The sequence below is a fragment of the Lacerta agilis genome, chromosome 1 (assembly GCF_009819535.1).
Source record: "Lacerta agilis isolate rLacAgi1 chromosome 1, rLacAgi1.pri, whole genome shotgun sequence".
Taxonomy (NCBI): Eukaryota; Metazoa; Chordata; class Lepidosauria; order Squamata; family Lacertidae; genus Lacerta; species Lacerta agilis.
Genome location: NC_046312.1, coordinates 28,450,576 through 28,471,307, shown reverse-complemented (window position 1 = coordinate 28,471,307; position 20,732 = coordinate 28,450,576). Strand labels below are relative to the sequence as shown.

The 20,732-nt window shown below is 43.6% G+C and overlaps 2 protein-coding genes across 5 annotated transcripts in view; one reads left to right on the top strand and one right to left on the bottom strand.

The window, feature by feature from the left end:
• The window catches only part of ANGEL1 (angel homolog 1), a 16,702-nt gene extending 8,805 nt beyond the window's left edge, over positions 1–7,897 (bottom strand). Inside the window, exons 1-3 of one of the 4 annotated variants that reach the window (XM_033142316.1) lie at positions 7,827–7,897; positions 1,675–2,268; positions 271–497 (exon numbers count right to left, since the gene is read on the bottom strand). In XM_033142316.1, coding sequence (XP_032998207.1) covers positions 271–497; positions 1,675–2,268; positions 7,827–7,842 — 837 coding nt within the window. In that variant the 5' untranslated portion in view covers positions 7,843–7,897. Of the gene's footprint in view, positions 1–270; positions 498–1,674; positions 2,269–3,963; positions 4,033–4,785; positions 4,935–7,826 lie in introns of those variants that run through there. The other 3 variants (XM_033142343.1, XM_033142323.1, XM_033142335.1) reach the window with 3 other exon arrangements.
• The window catches only part of LRRC74A (leucine rich repeat containing 74A), a 24,947-nt gene continuing 12,054 nt past the window's right edge, over positions 7,840–20,732 (top strand). The window contains exons 1-7 of the mRNA XM_033174292.1: positions 7,840–8,289; positions 10,438–10,560; positions 11,664–11,839; positions 13,460–13,567; positions 15,614–15,710; positions 16,889–16,938; positions 18,135–18,216. Of these exons, the coding sequence (XP_033030183.1) occupies positions 8,253–8,289; positions 10,438–10,560; positions 11,664–11,839; positions 13,460–13,567; positions 15,614–15,710; positions 16,889–16,938; positions 18,135–18,216 (673 nt within the window). The 5' untranslated portion in view covers positions 7,840–8,252. The remainder of the gene's footprint in view (positions 8,290–10,437; positions 10,561–11,663; positions 11,840–13,459; positions 13,568–15,613; positions 15,711–16,888; positions 16,939–18,134; positions 18,217–20,732) is intronic.

Genomic DNA, 20,732 nt, shown 5'->3' with positions numbered 1-20,732 from the left:
GTGCAAAGAGTTCAAAGAGTTCACTGAAAGTGCTCAGAGATTCACAGCCACAGAAAGTTCTCTGTGACCCCTGATAGGAATCTACAGACAATCCAGACTAAAAGACAGGTTTACAGTCACGTGAATTATGTGCGAGAAGGACCCAAATTCCAGTTGCTGCAAGTGAGGACTCTGGGAGCCATATTATCAGACACTAGCTAAGAACAATATACTTAGGATCTCCCTCTCCTCTCTAACTAATATAGTGCCTAATGCAAATGTTACACTCACTTCAGGATCCCAGTGCTGGATCTCCTGTAAGAGATTTGTAAAGCGATAGCTCCAGTTCATAATGTCTGGATGGCAATGCATGTAAAGATGAGGGCTCTGTTCTATCAGGTCCTGGGCCAGAATGTTATACGACATGACTCTGAATTCAAATAAAGAACCAGCCTCTGAGCTCAACTCTGGGATGCAAGCCTGAGCATAAAGATCTTCCCAGTCCCTCCACAGAATTTCTGTGTAATGACAAAAAAAGGAAGACAAATGTTAGAAATATGAGGGAATAGGCAGAGGAAACTGCATGAGGGGAAAAGGCTTAAACCCCTTTCCCGTACCCCAATCCATTCCAAAAGTTCAAACAGGTGCTTTTAATTTAAAAATACAGTGGGAGATCCTGATCACAGATCTCCAGCATCACAAATAGTTTGACCCTATGGACCAAATCAGATGTGATGTTAAATGCACCCTTACATTTAACATGCATGGTTTTAAAAACTGCAAATAACACCAATTTGCCTCCCCCCCATGCAATTATACCGTGATTTTCACCAGGACCAAAGCAGGGGATGAAAGGGTTAAATCCTCTCTAGCTGCGATCCTCATAATTACCTTCTTTTAGAAGCTATGACTTACTTTAAAAAGTGCTTGTTAAATGCAAAGACACATTTACTATCTCTACAGTTTGGCCCTAATTTCCGTGGCTATGTTGGGAATGAAGGATTTATCATTCACCAATTGCTTGAAGAATTTAAACTATATGATATGATTTCTTCAGACTGTTATCCTTCACTAATATAAAAGTACTCCACTGGCAGAGATTGATAGGCGACCAATGGATAAATGTATTTAAAAGCAACAAAGTGAACATGGTGGCATCTTGAAGATTAACAGATGCATTGTGGTATTTTATAGGCCTACTTCACAAGATGAATTTTTACAGCAACAGACTAAGATAGCTATTCTTCCAGACTTAAATGTATTGAGGAAGAAAGATTCTGCAATGCTCACAAGTTTCAAACAAGCACCTAGATTCATTTCTTTGCAACTGTACTCTGAAACGTCATCTGTTCCACAGACAGTAATACACCTTGAATAATGCTCCTTTAACTACTTTGCCATGCCATTCTGATGGCAACTGTTCACAAAACCTTCTGCCTATGCTTTTTGGGCTGTAATTTTGGTCATACTACATTAAACTAGTAATAACATATCCAAACACGAAAGGAGTTCAGCAATGGACTATGCTTCCAAGGCAAAGCTTTGAAGGAGTCTGCGGAAAGATAACACTGGTGTTTTTCAGCTCTGTTGCAGCCTCACACTTGGCAAAGATCATAGAGTCGTATTATATTGGAAAGTTTTGCTCTATGAAAGCAGAGTCAAAATCAGAAGATGAAATACATTAATTATACTCACCATGATAAGGTATCTCTAGTGGGAGTGGCTGAAACTGACCAGCATTCTGAAAAGGCCATACTGCTCCCTCTGTTGGTCCCACATCTGTCTCCTGGGCAGGACTCCAGGCTAACACTGCAGGGTCTTCAATCCACACTTCTGTAGACAGAGGAGCAGCTTCAACCATCTGAAGATCAGCCTGTGTCCTTACTGCTGCCCATAAAGCATTGTCACCTAAGGCCTCCCTTTCTTCTGCGGGTAAACTTCCTGTCACTTCTACAAATTCCTGTAGTCCAGGAGACGTCTCAATCTGGACCTCATTTGGCAGCTGCTCCTGGCCACCAGATTGTGGTGGTACATTCAGGTCGCTTAAGCTTGTCATCAGTAGCTCTGGGCCTTCCAGCCACTCAGCATCTGATATCGTGGGCACCTTCTCTGGTTTTGAAGCACTCTCACTGGCATGGACCTCACCAGCACCTTCCTCCAGCCACTGCTGCAGCAGGGCTTGCTGCTCCTCTGAGACAGGCTTCCCACTGATGGGAGCAGATAGACCATCTATATGGGTGGTCGTGCTCTTCGCCAGAAGCACGTTCTTTCGACATGTAAAGAAAGCATCTGCCAAAATAAGCCAACAGCAGATGCTGATTAAAACATGTTTCCAAAGGGTAGCAAAATTAGGTGCCACAAAATTATTAGAACTCAACAGTTTATATAATACGAGGACAATTCAGAAGGATCAGAAAAAGGTTGGCACAGTAGGGCACACCTGCTTTTACCAATCCTGAGAGGGTGGGAGAGAAAATAGTCCATGCCACTGTCTAAAGCAGTCTTATATTGTTGCAGGTTCATGATTTTGAACATTTGGGTTTAGCACTATCAAGACTTCATTGATCACTTTGGCTGATCTCAAAATCTCAATGATTTTCTATTGATTTGAGTACAAATAGAAGTAACCATTAACAGACATTCATTTCCAAAATGTTCTTACCAGATCAGGAGGCTTTTAAAAACAGATATAAAAGTTAAGCGATATTGGATTACCTCATGAACTGGAACAGAATGAAGTAGTACAGAATGTAAAAGTTTTAGCTGTGTTATCTGGCTGGTATATATATTTAGGAAACAGTAGTTTCAGATTGGAAGGGAGCAAGAAAACAGGGCAGGGGAAGAGGTTTAAAAATCTCCCCCAAAGTCATGATCCCAATCAAACAAACCAGACAGATCTCCTGCATCAGATCTAGCTTGGCTATTAGATGAATCCTCTTCTCTGGGTTAGCATGTTACCGGTAATCCTTGTTCCCTCACATTTGTCTTTTAGTCACCTGATATTATATGGTAGCAAAATATTTGTCATCATGATGGGTGGAGTGTGATGCAGGATAACTTTATTATGCAAGAAACTAGGGCCAGGGGTCGCAGAAAGACTAACCCTTAAGAGTACTTCCCAGTGTGCTGGAGCCCTGAAACTTGATACATTTACCATTCAAAGCATTGAACTGTTAGAAAATTCTGAAATCGGAATCGGTACCCCTCTCCTTCAAAAGGGGGAGAGAATGTATTAAAAGAATACCTCAAAAAGGTACTTCCAAAGCCACATAGAAAATGAAAATTGGGCACATATGTAGCCCCTAACACTCTGGTTATTAGAGTCATACGAGATAAAGTAGGCTACTTAGAAAACTGAAACTATGCATTCTCACTCACTCACACCCAGTGTAATAGCGACCTATTGAAAGGATTATGACACAAATCTAATGTGTTTTGAACAGTGCAAAAGGCCTATATGTTTCATTTATTATGATTACTGTTGTGTATTGATTCAAGGGTTATCATATCTGTATTATTAGTGTCTGTATTCACATTAGGGGAAAATAGCTGCCTTCCTGTTCCAGAAGGAACAGCTACTATTGGTTCATTTAAGTTGCTGCATTTGGATCCTCAGTCTTATTGGTTCCCACCAAAAGGCAGCTTTGTGATTGCTTGAGATTGTTCCCTCCAAAATGTATCCCTTCTAGCCAGTCTTTCTGTCCCTATAAACGTAGCATCTCTCTCTCTCCTCAGTTCCCCAGTCTTGTTTGTCTGAATAAAGAGTGTACATGAAGAAGCTGTCTCCTGCCTGCTATGTCAGAGCTGAAATCACTTGCTGAATCACGATCCCGACGTTACAACAATTACCACCACAAATACACGCGTTTGCCTACTCTTCCCACGCTCCCGCCCACACTTCGCCCCAACCCACCTGCCTCCTTAATCTCTTTCCCACTGCCATCATCCAGACAAACCATAATTACTACTGTACTTCTTACTTACAGCAACATTTGGTTTAAACAAGGTAGGGAAACCGGGGCTGGGGTGGGTGGGTGAGACAAACACAAATTTCCAAGCTTCTCCTTCTGGCCCTTTGGGTTAACCCCAAGCCCCGCCCCGGACAGGTGCGCATGCACCCACGCACACCTTAAAACACACCCTCTTGGAGCGTGCGCGCGTTTTCGTTCCGTTTAGCGCGGCTGCGGGACAGAGAAACAGCATGGGTAGAAGAAACCAGCCGACCGTGCAAAGGCACTGTTTTGCATTCATTGCCCCGCCCACTTCTGCGTGTCGGGTCCCGCCCACAACTGGCACGCCTGTCCTGCTTTGTCCCCGCCCCCGTTGCCCATATGGGAAAGAGTGGCCATCTGGTTTTAAAATAACACAGCCCCCCACTGATGTTAAGCATTTTATTACACGGGGGGGGGGGAGCACTGGCGGTCGCCCACGCCAGATAATGTTGTCCCCGCCGTGAATGATGGGGCAGAATTGTTAACAACCACCACTACCACGTCCCTCGAAGGGGGGAGGGGGGACTTCGCAAAGGGGACCCTGAGGCAGGACTAAGCGGGGAGAACGGGAGGCTTCCAGGCCGCCAACTGAGCGTCGTTCGGCCAGGCCTGGTGGAGAAGCGCGGAGGGGCAGCAGTAGCGGGGATTCCTGTCAGCCTTGGGCCTCGGCTGACAGAAGCCCTGGCGTCGTGTGCCCCGTGCCCTCTTGCCTTGAGAAGCCGCCTCTTCTTTCTGAGGAGACGTGAGGGGGGGGGCGGAAACAGAAGGAGGCCGGGAGAAGAAAGAGGAGGGACGGCGGCGGGGGGGGTGTTACCTCGGAAAGCCCGCAGGAGCCGCGCCACGGGCAGCAGCACGTAACAGAGCACGGTCCCGATCATGCCGCCCGCGCCTCCCCTCCCAGCTGTGGGCCACGCGCGAGCCCGACTCCGCCTCAGCGAGGCTCGAGCGGGCTGATTGGGAGCGGCGCGCGGGCGGGATGAGCCGTTGGGCGTCGCGTCGGCCCTCGGGCCCTCCGTGCTTTGGGAAGGCTGGCGGGCCTGGAGGAGCTTCCCAAAGAGTCTGTGAGGGGGGAACGGAGCACCTGTACAGATCCCGCTGCTGGATCTCCCCGGTGCCTGCGGCTAAATGCGGAATATCCTAAGCGGGCGCTTCTATGGGAAAACTCTGGAAACCCCCGCCCCCTCTCTCAGCCCATGTTCATTTATCATAGTTCATAAAATGTATACACCCGCTTGATTTTAGTAGTGGGAGGGCACACTCAAAGCTAAAAAAAAAAGACAAAACAATAAAATTATCCCTGAAGTTTGCAGCCGTCATTTAAGAACATGCGGATAAATAAGAACGTACTACTTACTATAGGATAGACTGAAGCCAAATTTAAAATCGTGCACGCTTTCTAAACATCTGGGCAGCTTGTCTAAATAAGACAGAGCCAATAACCAGGCCTTTTGTTGATCTGATTTACATCCTATGCCCTTTTAAAAGGCTTTTGGGGGGCATTGGGTTGTTTTTTATTTTTATTATGTATTTTGTGGTTTTATATCTCGATTTTAAACCTCCCAGGTATAGGGTGGTATATAAATTCAGTAAATAATAATACTGTAAAGGGTGACTTTCAGCAGGTTCCTCTCTTGCTCAGGCCTAACTTTACCTCAGAGCATGGGTGAAGCCAGGATTTTTTGTTGGGGGGGGGGGGCAGAACCTCTGATTTGTATTGATTTTGATTGATTTATGGGAGCCAGCTGCCCCCCCCCCCGGCTATGCCCATGCCCCAGAGGGTTATTGTGAGGATGAAAGGGGAAGGGGAGTCTATTCGGCAGTGGAACCATCTCCCTCAGCGGGTTGTGGACTCTCCTTCCTTGGAGGTTTTTAAATAGAGGTTGGATGGCCATTTGTCATGGATGCTTTAGCTGAGATTCCTGCATTGCAGGGGGTTGGACTAGATGACCCTTGGGGTCCCTTCCTTAGTACTCTTATGATGCTACCGGTATGATCAAATGTCAGCTACCTGTGGCTTCTTAAGCGGAAAGGCACAATATAGATGTAATAAATAAATAGTTGGGGCTTCCCAAATTTTGAGGGTGGGGAGGGGTGGGTACTGCAATGGAACAACGGATTTACGCTGGGGGGCAATTCAGGTGACCTGCGCTCAGTGCACATCTCACTGCTTCATGGTTGTGCAAATCAGCATAGCAGCCTGTCAGGTGCGCACCTTAGAAATCTCCTTCTGGAATATCTCTCACACATACACTACACACCCCACTTCAGCACATCCTTGTGATAGAATTCTCACCTTTTCCTGTGCAGTTGTTTATGTGCTTTACGATGATTTTAATAATAGCATTAGCAGCACAGAATCAAGGTTAATAATTATTATACTGTAGATGAATCCAAAACTGGACTGTGTGGTTTGTGAAGCATTCAGGATCCCTGAATTAGTACAGGCCATCACATCTTCCCGGAATTGAAGAAACATGAGACTTGTTTTGTGTTTTTTAAAAAATATAATTTGGAAGGGAAGGAGTTTCCTTCTGGTGTCTCATACTTTAAAAGTCAGCTTCCATTCCTCCCCCCCCCCCCAGTTTATCAGATTTTAACTCCACTATTTTAAATTACCTAATTTAAGAAGGTCCTGAAAATAATAATAGTACTGCCAGCTGCTCTGATTAATTCCTCTCTTTTTTCATTATCTTTTTTGCCTTTTCCTGTTACTTGAACCATGTGGGTTGGTTTTACTAAATTTACCCCTTGCTTGTCTGCAAGATCACTCCCAAAATAACCCTATCACCAGCTCCAGTCTTGGATTTATTTACATGCTCATGGAATAAATCAGAGGTCATATTAGGTGATAATTAGAAGCCTTTTTTCTTGTCTAACAGTTATGACTAGTGCAGCTGTCGCTGAAAACAAGAAAACAGTCTCTGTTTGCTAATTAGAATTGTAAGCAGCTCACAGTTTGCAGCAGGAAAACAAACTTGACAGGCACCCAAAATAGAAAGCAATAGTGGGTGCTAATGGCCCAATCCTATACAAATTTTAGCATGTCTAAACATACCAAGAACAAACTTAGTTGGTCTCTAAGGTGCTACTGGAAGGAATTTTTTTTATTTTTTATTTTGTATTGACACTCAAGATATACTTTTTTTAACGAGCCCCCCTAATAATTGTATTTATTAATTGCTGTAACCTGTCCTAGGACCTTATGGTGAAGGGCAGGTAAGAAATTAAATAAATAAATAAATAATGATCCCAATGAACCATCTTTTCAACAACTTTTTGGAGGGAAAGATGTCACTACTACGTTCAGCTTGGTTTCCTTCTGTACGCTACTGTATGCTACTTTTGGATGGCAACAGATTTTACCATTTTTGCTGTCTCTTAAGAAAGGCTATTATTATGAAGACTCTTGCTTAGCACTACCTTACCAGCATTCATGCCTATATTATGCAAGATTTTAAAGCTAATATTAAGAAAAAATTATGGTTAAAAATTTGCACCTCACTTTCAGATGTCTGCTATTTATGAAGGAATCAGACAGGAGTGGCATACTGATGGTACATGTCTAAATGTTGTGATTGGGAAGAATTCTCACAAAGGGGTCACCTGTGTCATGAATTGTGATCTGGCTGATTTAATAGGCTTTGGGGCGCCAAATCCATATATTGATCTTAATTGGCCGCCCAAGGTTGACTGTTGTAAAAAAAATCACCACATTTAAAGAGAGGGAGCTGAACTTTGGTTATGAAAAGTAGCAGCATTAGTACCCAGAACCATACATTATTTCTTAGAACCTCGGCAGGTTCATCTGCCCCTTAAGCAATCAACAACATCACTTTCTGAAACAAAATCTCTCACCTGAATTCTGATCCATTTTGATCCAGCTCAGCAAAGAAGACCTGATGCAAGTCTGAGCTATGTGACCATAGGAGATACTATATATCTTGAGTCACAATGTCTAGATGAGGTCATGGAATACTTGAGATGAAATTAAAGTGACCTGAACTCAAGAGGAGGCAAACAGCATGCACAACACTCAGACAGTCCCAGTTACTAGGAAATGTCTTCCTAACCAGAAACAATCCCATCTGGGACTCCACATCGCCAGCTGACACCTTAGGTCATGGAAATGTTTCTGTGATGTAAAAAATTGTTATGGTTGGGTGACTCCAGTAAACATTCTGTTTCAAAAAAAATCTGAAATAGAGAGCACAATAAATTACATATAGCAATATAAGAAAGGGAAGAATCAACAAGCAGACCGCCTGATTCCTTAACAACACCATGGACTTTTTGAACTTTGACTTTGAGGAGGATGAAGGTGAGAGTGTTGTATGTGTTTTGTTTAAAACAGCAATCACCAAAAGAATGCTCTTAGAGCTTCAGCAGAAATCATTATTATCTGTGTATGTATAAGATCCAAAAATGGAAAGCAGGGCGTTGGTGTCTTGATGAAACTCGGGGTCCAGAAACCAACTCTCCTTCCCCACAGCAATCTTTTTTCACAAAAAGAAACTAGGAAGTGATGCTCACATGTGCCAGGAATTATAAAGAATCTCAGGTTCATGAAACAGGCAACAACAGTGAGGCTGAGGTAGAAGAACAAACCATTAGTATCACCAAACAGGGTTACACACTACCATAACAGAAAGGTGGTCTGGACTGGTAGGATTGGGGGGGGGGGTTAGAATTAGGGAAGAACATCTGTGCAAGGCTGGCACAGTAAAGCAATTGCCTCAGGCAGCAGATGCTATGTAGAGGCAGTGGTAGCTTCTCAGTCATTCCACCTAAGTCTCCTACCTGTTTGGTTTTGCCACATGGCTTGTCTTGCATCCCTTCACTTGCCTGCTGCCATCTGGTACAGTGAGGGGACACTATTGCATCCCTAGAGTTGAAGCAGCATTCAGCTGCCCATCCAGCTGGCTTCTGAATATGGAACCGGGGAAGGAGGTCACTACCTTATCCTTTGCTGCAAAAATTATTGGGCCAACCCTGCTTGGGTGGTCCATTTTGCTTTTCAAAATAAGGGGTTGACTCTAGATGGCTTCTTTGGATCCTTTATTCTATATCAGGCTTCCTCAACCTCGGCCCTCTAGATGTTTTGAGACTACAATTCCCATCATCCCTGACCACTGGTCCTGCTAGCTAGGGATCATGGGAGTTGTAGGCCAAAAACATCTGGAGGGCTGAGGTTGAGGAAGCCTGTTCTATATTATTTCATTTCATTTCATTTCATTTATGAGCCATTCATCCATTCTCAGCACCCACCAGAATCTTTGATTGTAAGTCAAGACAGTTTGAAACCCAGTTCATTCTGAACTGTGGTTATCAATTTTGTTATTTGTTATTATTATTTATTAAATTTGTATACCGCCCTCCATCTGTAGACCTCAGGGCAGTTAACAACTCAAAAATGCAAGATAGAAACACAAAATACATAATACAAGAACAAAAAAGAAAGAAAAACAACCCAATAAACCCTACACACCCCTCCCACACCTGTCAATGGCCTCGGCTAGCACTCTCTTTTTCCACCCATATCGATACCTTAATGGCTGAACTAGGGGATCATTTGTATCAAGCTTAAATATTGAATAACACTCAAGAAGGTTGTAGAAGTGCAGCTCAGTAACCCAATAAGTGGAAGGAAGAGGTTGAACACCTCTGTGCTAAAAAAGAGAGATTGAATAAAGAGTAACACATTTTTTTTCTTTCCTTCGTTTGGCTGGACAAGGTATAGCAACAAATCCCTCGTACAGTTTGAGTTGTCTTAAGGGGCAGTTTCCCAAAGCTCTGTTTCTGCCTAATTGTAAAATAAATTATGAATTGGAGGTGAGAGAGGTGGAATCACATCTAATAGCATCTAGTTACAAATCTTGCTTCCAGTGCCTGTGCACAGTGGCATTCAAACCATTTCATCTTATTACAGAACAGCACAGTCCCCACCCCACCCCACCCCCACCCTCCAAAGCCTTCTCTGCCCGATTCAAAACACAGCCGGCGTGTCTTCCAAGTTAGCAACACAAGAAAGAGATGAAAGCGGTTGCCATCATTTTAGGTGGTGGGGTCAACAAAATGTGGGGAGCCCAGTCACAGTAAGTGATTATAGGTGTGAGAAATGATAAAAAACACCAAGAATGGAGGAGAACCCAATTTGAAATGAGCAACAGCACACACATTGGAAGGCGAACATCACAAGACAGCTAGTGGTGGACTTTTCTGGATCTCACAGCAGAAAGCAACCATCAACCACTGACAGCTTTTGGGTGAGTGTCATGCACACTGGAGAGAAGGGCAAAGATCCATGGATGGGGAAGGAGAGAAAGCTCTTTAAGGTGCTTGGGTTAATTAATGGGCAACGATTAACATAATTAACTGATGGGCAACGAGGGCTTCTTGTGTAGTGTAATAGGCATAGCAAGGGGCTTGTATTCATATTGCAGAAAGTGTGCAATTAATCTCATTCCAGATGAGAATGGCGAGATGTCGGAAGGCAGCACTTCTGCAGAGATACTGTCTGTTACTGACACCACTGACAAAACAGAAGAGAAGTCAAGGGATGAAAATTCTGACACAGACCTTGAGATAGAAGGTGGACTGTTTAGTATCTTGTCTTCCAGCCAAACCTTCCCCCTCAGCCTCATAATAACCTTGTAAGATAGTAGTGACTTCGTCAAGGACACTCAGTAGTCATGGGCGTAGCTGGGGGGGAGGGAGTTGCCCCCCATCAAGCAAATCAATAAAAATATTTAACTAACTGAGGTTCTGCCCCCCCAAACGTAAATCCTGGCTACACCCATGTCAGTAGTTGTCTCCTTAAAAGTATGGGTTCTGTTGGTAAACTGAGGAATGCCTCTATAACCTTCATTTTAGTTTATCAAGGAAAAAACAAAACATGGATCAGCCACAAATATCAGTGTCGAAGTTATTTGACAATAGTAGGCCTTGTCATTCTTATTTAACTGAAGGCTAACGTGAGTTGCTAGCCACAATGGCTAAGCTCTTGCTCCACAGTCAGAGGCAGTAATGCTTCTGAATTCCATTTGCTGCAAGCCTAAGGGGGAATGGGGAATGCTTTTTTGCTCAGATCCTGCTTGCTGGTTCCCCATAGACAGTTGGTTAGCCACTGTGAGAAAAGATGGGCCATTGGCCTGCTCCAGCAGGCTCTTCTTATGTTTTCAGTCTCAAAATGTTATACAGGAACCACAATCTAGTTCTATTTGCACTTACTTGTATGTGACTGGTAGCCTAGCCAGTGAATGTACAGAGACATCTGTATCAGGAAACCATCAAATAAAATGTGGACCAGCCATGTACAAGAATGTGCACCTACATCAACCCTGCAAATGGATTTTCTTTGTTGTATTGGTTTGCCTGGTTGATATTGTCTTGAACATAAATAGGATTGATTTAACTATAGATGCAGTGCATATTGTAGTGCAGGCTTAGCATAACTGGAAGGATAGAGATATTTGTGATCTTATGATTCTTTCCTGGAATCAGCATGAGTTTTGCACATTTGCAAGCCATAAGGGAGAACTTCAGAGGTGTTCAGTTGCCTACTGTTTTAAGGGCCATCAATTAAAACCTTTCCTAAGCGACTGTGCTACTGAAGTCTAGGTCAGGACACGTCTGTTTTCTTTCTAGTGATCACAGGGGAAATGCTATGCCAATCAGAATGATTTGCTTTTCCAGATGTTGACCGATCCTTTGCAACCATAAAGGGTGCAGAACTCTACATAGAGGCTTGCAAGCTGGTAGGAGTGGTTCCTGTCTCATACTTCATTCGTAACATGGAAGAGCCCACCATGAACCTTAACCATCATGGGCTTGGACCCAAGGGAACGAAAGCCATTGCCATTGCTCTGGTTGTAAGTACTTCAAAATAATAGTCCACACTATTTCACATCAAGCTGATAAGCTTTTTCCCAGTTTAGGGAGAAAGAAGATTATTCTTAAATGTAGGAAGAAAGAGGACACTGTCTTATCACTAGATCTGGTTAACTGTACTGCATAGATGGCAACTTCCCTGTTCCCTGTCCCCATATTTCCATAGCTGTCAACCTTTACCTTTTTTTGCGGGGAATTCCCTTATTATAGCGTTGGGAAACAGCAGGGAGGGTTGACAGCTATGCATATTTCCCCTTCACATTTGAAGCTTTAACCAGAATTGCAATTGTATTGATGTTCTTTGCAGCATACTGGAGTAAAGTAATGTGCTGTATGCTGAATGCTGAAGAAATAATCACACAGTGCATTTCAACACATTTTAGGGCACTTGCAGACAACCTGTTTATTGAGCTTTCATTTTGATTTGTTTACTGGGAGGTTAGAATGACATTGTGACATGGCAAGTGTTATCCCACACTTTCCAGCTCTTATCACAAGAAGTTCTATCTTTTGAGGAAACAGGTTTGTTGCACAGTACCTCCCAATCAGCTATAATCATGAAATCTAAATTTGCCAGAAGTGATTGAATCCCACTCAAAATTAGTGACAGTCTGTGTTATATGAAGCCACAAAGTCTACTGAGTGGTATATGATAGAAGTGTTAATGGTTCTAGAGCAGCAGTAAATAACCTCTGGCTCATGGGCCTAATTCAGCCTAGGAGGCAGTCTCAGCCAAACTATGCTCACCTTCCCTACACCAGACATTGTGGGGCTAGATCCTCCTGGCACTACTTTTTTTAAAAAAATAAAATGTTTAAAACTAGCTGCCAAGGGAGAAGATTAGTTCAGGGCAATGTTAATATGAGAGGGGGTTAAACTTGGTCCCACACTGTTTTCCCCATCAGAATCCCAGCTCCTGCTAGCTCTGCTAAGGGAAAGGTTGGTACCTGTATTATTAATTTTGTAAACCTAAGAGGCTCTATTTACAACCAATATGTAAACAAACAAACAAACAAAAAACAGCCTGTCTTCCTCCCATGGTAAACACTGCCTTCAGGGTGTGTGTGTGTGTGTGTGTGGTTTTGATCAGATAATTTTGTTGTTGTTGTTTAGTCATTCAATCCTGTCCGACTCTTCGTGACCCCATGAACCAGAGCACGCCAGGCACTCCTGTCTTCCACTGCCTCCCGCAGTTTGGTCAAACTGATCAGAGAATTAGCATGGGGTTAAACAGGAAACTACCCTGCTACACGCACACACATACAAACTATCCCATTATAATTCATCTGTCTCCTTACCTCTGTAGTTCTGTTTGTAAATTCTCCCTCCCCCAAAGTTATTTTTCATCTAGGAGGAAAGATCCCATTGGTGTCCTAATCTGCTCCTCTGCCTAGATGTTGTTTAAACCTTAAAAACATTAGCTGCATTCATCCAATTAACGTTAGCTCCAATGTTAGCTGCCGGGCTTACAGTTTTTCATGGTTTTGTGATGTTGAGCTGCGAAAACTAATATTTAGGGCAAACAGAGAACTTTCAAAAAGGCCTTTTCTGTCAGTCCTGCTGATTTCCTGTAGTTCTCTATCCCTCTTTGCATTCTTTAGTCCAACACAACCATCACCCACTTAGAGCTAGAAGATAACTGGATTCTGGGCGAAGGAACCACATACCTGGTGCAGATGCTGCGGGAGAACTGCTACATCCAGGAGATGGTACCCAATCTTTCCCTGTATGGAGGGTGAAGGGAGTTCACTTACTTGACAAGTTCATTCTTTTTTTGGTATTGATTACTATTGCTATTATTGATGTGCAAAGTGTTTTAGAACCTTTTTCTTGTTTATCTCTGGAAACTGTTCACTGGCCTCATTTCACAATACAGTGGTACCCCGCTAGACGAAAATAATTCGTCCCGCGAAAATTTTCGTCTAGCGGGGTTTTCGTCTTGCGGAGCGGCAATGGGAGCCGCGCTCCGCAAAACGAAGAAAAAAAAAAGACGAAATTTTTTCGTCTTGCGAGGCAGCCCCATAGACTTTTTCGTCTAGCGGGGCTGCCTCCCGCTAGACGAATGCTTTCGTCTAGCGAGTTTTTCGTCTAGCGAGGCATTCGTCTAGCGGGGTACCACTGTAATCGCTTAGTATGAAGTCCCATGTTCAGCCTAAACCCCTTCAATTATATGTTCTCAGATACAAGGGCTAGGAAGGACTTAGGTCCGAAACCCTAGAAAACCATCAGAATCATAGTAGTGGATTGATCAGCTTCAGGATTTTGGGAGTCTCTGAGCAAGAGATTGTTGATATACCTCCTTATCTGGTGGTGAGAGCCTGGAGACCATCCCAGGGCCCTCTGCAGAAATGCCATGTGCAGCAGAGCTAAGCCCCAAATCAAATTATTTTCAAAGCTAAATTTAGCTTCCTATAATATATGTATCATTGCCCATATCAGTATTGCCCATAAGTAGCATCTTCTTCACACAGTCTCTTGAGTTCCATGCGTAAGTTCATCCTTTGAATTCTGCATTAGCCCCTAGAATAACATCTCTGGGCCCATATTCACACAAATCTGAAAAACAGGCAGCTTATCCATAGATGTGCATTGAAATTGCAAGGGGAGGAGAAAATTTCACAATTTTTTGCCATCCTGTTTGTGAATACAAGTCAGGGCCCAAATACATATATTAAATAAATTAATGCAGTCAACATGCAGGTTGTTTCAAATGCAAATAGGATCTAGAAGGATGGTATAGTATATTAGGGAACTGCAGAGTGTGGAGAATATAAACCTTTCCCTTCTGCCAAGGTCTCACCAAAAGTGCCGCCCCCAACAAATACTGACTGCTGTTTGCGCCAGGAGAGAAGCTTGCATCATAAACAATGAAAACTCCCCTCCTCGTGCAAATAGCAGGTGGGGATGGATTTTCACCTGGGCCAGTCCAGCAGGGTAAAGGTTAAGATCTCCCTCCACACCTCTTACAATGCTGCTCTCTCCTGCTTCAGATGAAAAATATGCACATTAAATATGTATTTTAGGTGCAATTAATGTTGACATACATATTTATACTTTTTCTCTGTATTTTATTTAATAATACATTTAAATGCATATTTTGAGATGTTCAAACTGCGGAGAGGTGCATCACAGCATTTGGAGAACAGAAACATCAGCTAAGTTTTGATCCTCACCAGAGGTGCCGAGTTCTGCACCACATGGGGGGGGGCCTTCATTGTGTGCATGTGACATCACACGTGCAACACACATATGTGACATAACGCACATCAGAAGGAGGCCATGAGGGGAAGTCCAAGGAGGTCCTCGGTCACTGCAGGTAGGCCCGACAGGGCCCTCCCCCACCGCGGGTAGACCCGACATGATCTGGCCCCTCAAGATTGAGGGGGGGGGCTCAGCTCTATCCCCACATAAGGGGGTGGGGTGGGGCTAAGCTGTCCTCAGCCCCATAGAGTTGGCATCTGGGATCCTCACATTAATCTGAGTGGTGTATACCAGTTCATTTTGTATCTTTGCAAAGGTCAGGCTCCACTTTCCTCAACTTGGTGCCCTCCAGATGTTTTGGATGGCAATGTCAATCTCCCAGTATGGCCAGTGGTAAGGGGTTATCAGAGATGTAGTGCAATGAAATCCAGATAGTACCATGTTGGGGGTAGGCTGGTCAGATTCCTCAAACACCTCTTTATTCAGAACAGCTTCATCCTTTTAAGATGTTCATCCTCTTTCCTCACCTTATCCCCCCACCCCATGCATTTCAGAATATTTCCAATAATCATCTCAACACAGATGGAGCTGAAGCTATCTGCAGGATGTTCTACAGTAATATTTCAAATATCCGGACTGTTCAGCTTTCAGGTACGGTTTCTACCTCTATAGACACAAGTGGAATGATGCAGCAACACTGATAATTTCTGAATACTGTACACAGGAACACCTGAAAGTATCCTTCCTCAACCTGGAGTTCCTTCAGATGTTTTGGACTGAAGCTCCTTTCATCCCTCTCAGACCATTGACCACTGACCATGCTGGCTGGGGCTGATGAATGTTGAAGTCCAAAACCATTTGGAAGGCACCAAGCTGGGGAGGGATCTTAGACAACAAGGCTGGGAAGACCTGTGCCTGAATTCTTGGCTATTTCCAGTCAGATCAGGTTATAGTGGGGCTAGAAGAATAATGTTTTTGTTATAAATGAGTGAGGGTTTGGTGTGACCTGCAGCAAAATGTTGCAGTGTGGAGCGCTTCCTATTCATGATGCCAGCCAACCATGCCATTTTCTAAGGTCCTGTCCACATTTCAGCAGTATTTAGCTGTTAGTCCACTTTTACCCCATTTCAATTAGACTGTAGTCCCGACCTACACGTATTTGAATTTGTATATGAGAAGCAACTTTGGTATTTGCCGTTAATACCAGGAGAAGTTCCCTTTTGTCTCCACCTTCTAATGTTCTGATTCTATTATGTGTGTGTGAATGTGAACTCCATGCATTACATCTGAAAGGCAGTTACCCTGAGTCATTCCAAAGTAGGAAGTCTGTAAGCACTTTGGAAGGAGCCATGAATAGGGATGGAAAAAGGAGGGAAGGAAATGAGAGAAACAATCTTACACCTCTGCTTTGTTCTGCGTTGTTTGCTTTGACGTGTGACATTTGTAATACACAATCCATGTTTGGGGGGGCACATCACACAAGTCAATCTCTACAAAGGAAAACTGTGCATGCATTGTACTGAGCAGCAAGTTCACACAAACCGATGCAGGGGTACGCACACCTCTAAACATTTTGTGAATCTAAGTTTGGCCTCATTGAGGGGCAGCATTTCAGTATGAGTAGGAAAATGAGTGCCCCTAAACATTTTTTTAGAAAGAAAAAAAAAGCACTGCCTATGGTACATTTTTTGGGGAGGGCTGCAGCTCCAAATGCAGCTGTTTCAGGCATGCACTTCGCATGTGTTGTCTATATGATTGGAAGTGAGGTCAATGTAGGTAATTAACTCGTGTGAAACAGCCCTCTGTTAGCATCCTCTTTTCCTCTTCAGGAAACAACTTTAGGGAAGAGACAGCACTATATTTTTCGGAATCATTAATGGTGAGTAACTTGTGAGCTGGGGAAACTCTGGGAGTCTGTGCAAAAGGCCACAAGTGAAAGGTTACGATGCACCCTTCAAAGTGAGGGATGATGACGAGCTGTGGGCAGCGGGAAGAGAAGCAATTCATGCCTTGTCTGCTCAAAATCTTTCTTGCCAAACTTTGTTTATTCATGCAGCGGATGGGGGGTGGGAATGATTAAGTCCCTACATCTTTCCCCCTGCAGATAGAAAAACTGCTGCCCATAGAAAAGTATGAACAGGCGAATGGCAGGAAGGGAAGAGCCCCTCACTCCGCCCACCTATTGGCCACCTGATTTTCTTTCTTTTTAAAACTGTCATAAGGAAGCCTAATGGAACTGCTTCTCATGTTTAATTTAGCCCTAAGAGGAAATATGGGTTTCCCGGAAAGTGCTGTGGTAAGAGGTACCATTATATTCCATGCACTGGAGGACTGGGGAGGGAGTACCAGAGAATCAGAGAATAAGAGACCAGAAGAAAAGAGGATGGGGAATATTTTCTTTCATGCTATAGTGAGTGTTCTTCTCAAGTAAATGTACTCAGTACTGTGAGAAAAAGGAAGAACCAGTAGCACACTGTGTTGAGCACAATTTGTTTCATCCTCCCTCTCCCCCGCCCCCAATGCTCCACTACAGTGAATGAATTCCTTTGTGCCTGTTGACAGCCTCTTGGGTGACATATCATTGCTGTTGAAGTTTCTGTTGTTTTTTTGGTTGGGTTTCTTTATGGGTTACTGTATTGAAATTTTGAAATGTTGAAATCTTAATCAGAGGCAGAACTTGGGGTAAGGTGTGCATTGAACCAGACACTGAGAGTGTGCCAACTTACAAAAATAACTGCAGTGATGCTTCAGAATACCAGTTGCTTGAAACCGCAGGAGGAGAGAGGGCTCTTGCGCTCAAATCCTTCTTGTGAGTTTCCCACAAGCATCTGGGAAGAGGATGCTGAACTATATGGGACAGTGGCCTGATCCATCTGGCTCTTATTTATGTTCTTTTGTCATCATTGTCAGCATCTTGGTGGACTAGGTTGGTGCACACCACAAGTGGGTGTTTATGTGCACGGAAAACAATGATCATTAGATACTACAAATTAGGAAAATGGGATGTCTAAGTCCAGTGCTTGGTCTGAAGGCTGCAACTGAGCTCATAGGTCTGTGCACCATTTCTCTCTACAGGTCAATTACAGAGTGATAGAGCTGGACCTCAGCCACAATGAGTTTGCTGACAAGGGAGGAGAGCAGCTGGGACAGATGCTGGGTAACCTTCTTCATTATTTCTACATGGCTACTAGTGGGACCAAAGAGTTACGTGCTCCCTGCTTCCACAAGAGGAAGAAGTTCCAAGGGGCAACACTACCTGTTCGGTTTCCTTTTGGAGGAGAGACAGACCCTCCAAGTGTCCCTATTTTACAGGGACGTCCCTGATTTACAGAAGCCGTCCTGGTTTCTGATTTGATCCCAGAATGTCCCGCTTTTCCTTAGGATGTCCCAATTTTCATTGGAGAAATGTTGGAGGGTATGGGGTTTTGCAACCCCAAGCTGCCTGAAGGCAATCCTGTACAGTATAGGGAAGGTTTTTTGTTAATGTTTAATGTTTTATTATGTTTTTATATATGTTGGAAGCTGCCCAGAGTGCTGGGGCGACCCAATGAGATGTGTGGGGTATAAATAGTAAAATTATCATTATGTAATGGGATGTCCCTATTTTCATTGGAGAAATGTTGGAGGGTATGGAGAGATTGCTGGAGTCTTCTGCTGCTTTTGTAACAGTTGGCTTATTTGCAAATATATAAATATAGCACAAGTGGAAACTAACACCTTAAGCATTCCTAGCAGGCAGCAGGTCCACTAACCCATTCATCATTTATTCTGCAAGAAGCCTATTGTGCAATGGCTCCTTCTGAAGCAGTGCATTGGTAAATTTATCATAACCATTTGTTTAAAATGCAAGAATTATCACTTTTTAAAGAAGACTTTGGGAAAGCTAATATAGCATGCCTGTATTTTAATCTTGGTACTCTGCCTTCCAAATACAGTATGATTCCTGACAATTTATAATATCTCTTGACTGGGTAATCCTAGTTTCACCCTTGCAAAACTAGTTCCCAACACCCGTAACAAATTACAGTTTCCAGGATTTATTGGGGAAGCCATGTACTTTCCGTGCTTTAGATGTATGGTGGACTGCCAAAACGAAGAAAGCTAATCAGAAGGAGTTTCTTGTGTAAAGACTGCGAGCTCACTTCAGTTCTTGTACTGAAAACAAATTTCTCGGCTCATAATGTGCTCAGAGGCATTCTGCGTCATTTGTTAACTGGCTCTGGTTGATAAATCTTTGAGTTCTAATTTTAAAAAAATTTGGAGTGTGTCTGACAAACCTGAAGTCTGCTTACTCCTGCTCTGGAGACAAATAAGCAGCCTCATCATTTCATGGATTTGAGACCATGTTGTGACAAGGAGGCATTCCATAGGCACCAAGTCTAGCACCCACAATGCGGGGCTCTTCCGGTTACCTGAGGCCTCATGAGACATCCGACGAGACTTCTGGTGGAAACCGGAAGTTGCATTCAAAGGTCTTGCAAGCTCTCGGACGTCATCTCCGAGGCCTCGGAAGAGCCACTGACCTGCCGACCCAACGTGACATCATAATATCACATTACATTACAGGTGCCATTGGGCACCCATAACTTGGGGCCCAAGTCAGTGCCCCTGAGGCATTCAGTTTACTTCTGGAATAGTGGGTAGCTTTGCCCTTCCCTATTGTGGAAGCAAAAGAAGGCTAGCCTTACCATGAAAAATTCAAGCAGTAGATTCCAAGGGTGGCCCTGTCCACTTGCTTTAGTCTTCTTTCTATCAGAAATACAACATCATTTTGATTTTTCGCTTATTGGACAAATAAGCCTCTAATATTCATCCTGGGAATAATACCCCAAACTTTTAGAACATTTCCATTACACACAAACAACACACTTTTTTGGTGTTAAAATGGATATCAGATATGTGATTTCTAACCAGGTAAGAGTTTCCTTGAAATTAGTCTGGAGCTTACCCCCCTAGCAGAAATAGCATTTTCACAGAACCAATTCAGCATTGCTAATGTTATTAATCCAGCATGAAGGTCAGCAGATGTCTGCAAGAGGCAGATAAATCCATCATTATGATGAGAGCCAAAGGGGGTGGTGGATACATAGCTTGATATGCTTGTGCCTCCGTCAAAATCTGGCTTGGAAGCGAAGGCTTGCTTCTAAAAAAGGATGCGCCATCCCAGCAGCTGCAATGTGATGCCCTCCACATGTTGCTGAATTCCAAGTCCCAGCCACTACGGTGGGAGTTGTAATCCAGCAACATCTGAGGGACACCAAATTGGCGACATCTATGAACCAAGAGGGAAAGCTTCTGAGAATGTATAGGAATCAAGCTGTTTTCTTAGATCTCTTTCCACCACAGCTCCTCAGAGGCACAATCGGGTCCCAGAATTAGAATCACCTTAGAAACTCTTGACTGATTATGTTTCAGTGTACCTGTGTGTGTGTGTGTCACTACATAGGAGCGGTGCATTCCATTTTGCCTCTTCAGGTAGGGTCGCCATGTAAATCAGAAAATTCTGGTCATGTCCGGGGGCAGGGGCAAACATGGCCTTAGTCTCACCTTGAAAGAACAAAATAAAATAAAAAATTCCTTCCAGTAGCACCTTAAGAGACCAACTAAGTTTGTTCTTGGTATGAGCTTTCGTGTGCATGCACACTTCTGGCAGACCAACACAACTACCCACCT